The sequence below is a fragment of the Condylura cristata genome, unplaced genomic scaffold (assembly GCF_000260355.1).
Source record: "Condylura cristata isolate star-nosed mole 26May11 unplaced genomic scaffold, ConCri1.0 scaffold00110, whole genome shotgun sequence".
Lineage (NCBI taxonomy): Eukaryota > Metazoa > Chordata > Mammalia > Eulipotyphla > Talpidae > Condylura > Condylura cristata.
Genome location: NW_004567211.1, coordinates 78117 through 78729, shown reverse-complemented (window position 1 = coordinate 78729; position 613 = coordinate 78117). Strand labels below are relative to the sequence as shown.

At 74.4% G+C, this 613-nt stretch overlaps 1 protein-coding gene across 1 annotated transcript in view; it reads left to right on the top strand.

The window, feature by feature from the left end:
- Nucleotides 1–613, top strand: part of LOC101634440 (plectin-like) — a gene marked incomplete at its 5' end in the record, with an annotated part of 38111 nt that overhangs the window by 5810 nt on the left and 31688 nt on the right. The window contains 3 exons of the mRNA XM_012734929.1: nt 15–82; nt 157–283; nt 360–543. Of these exons, the coding sequence (XP_012590383.1) occupies nt 15–82; nt 157–283; nt 360–543 (379 nt within the window). The remainder of the gene's footprint in view (nt 1–14; nt 83–156; nt 284–359; nt 544–613) is intronic.

Genomic DNA, 613 nt, shown 5'->3' with positions numbered 1-613 from the left:
GCTCCGGCGGCGAGGCGGCCGTGCCCTCCGTGTGCTTCCTCGTGCCCCCGCCCAACCAGGAGGCGCAGGAAGCCGTCAGCAGGTGGGTGGCCTGGGCCCGGCGGCCGGGCGGGCTTGTGGGCTGCGGCCGACCTCCTGACCGCCCTGCGTCCATAGGCTGGAGGCCCAGCACCAGGCCCTGGTCACGCTGTGGCACCAGCTGCACGTGGACTTGAAGAGCCTCCTGGCGTGGCAGAGCCTCAGCCGCGACATCCATCTCATCCGCTCCTGGTCCCTGGTCACGGTAAGACGCCTGCGCCGTGGCCCCGCTGGGAGGGGCTCCGGGGCGCGGCCACTCAGCCCCCGCCCCGCCTCCGCAGTTCCGCACGCTGAAGCCCGAGGAGCAGCGCCAGGCCCTGCGCAGCCTGGAGCTGCACTACCAGGCCTTCCTGCGAGACAGCCAGGACGCGGGCGGCTTCGGGCCCGAGGACCGCCTGCAGGCCGAGCGCGACTATGGCGCCTGCAGCCGCCACTACCAGCAGCTGCTGCAGGCCCTGGAGCAGGGTAGGCGGGCGCAGTGTCCGGTGGGTGGCGGGTGGGCGGGGCTGGCCGCCTGCGGCCTCCGTGAGCTGGG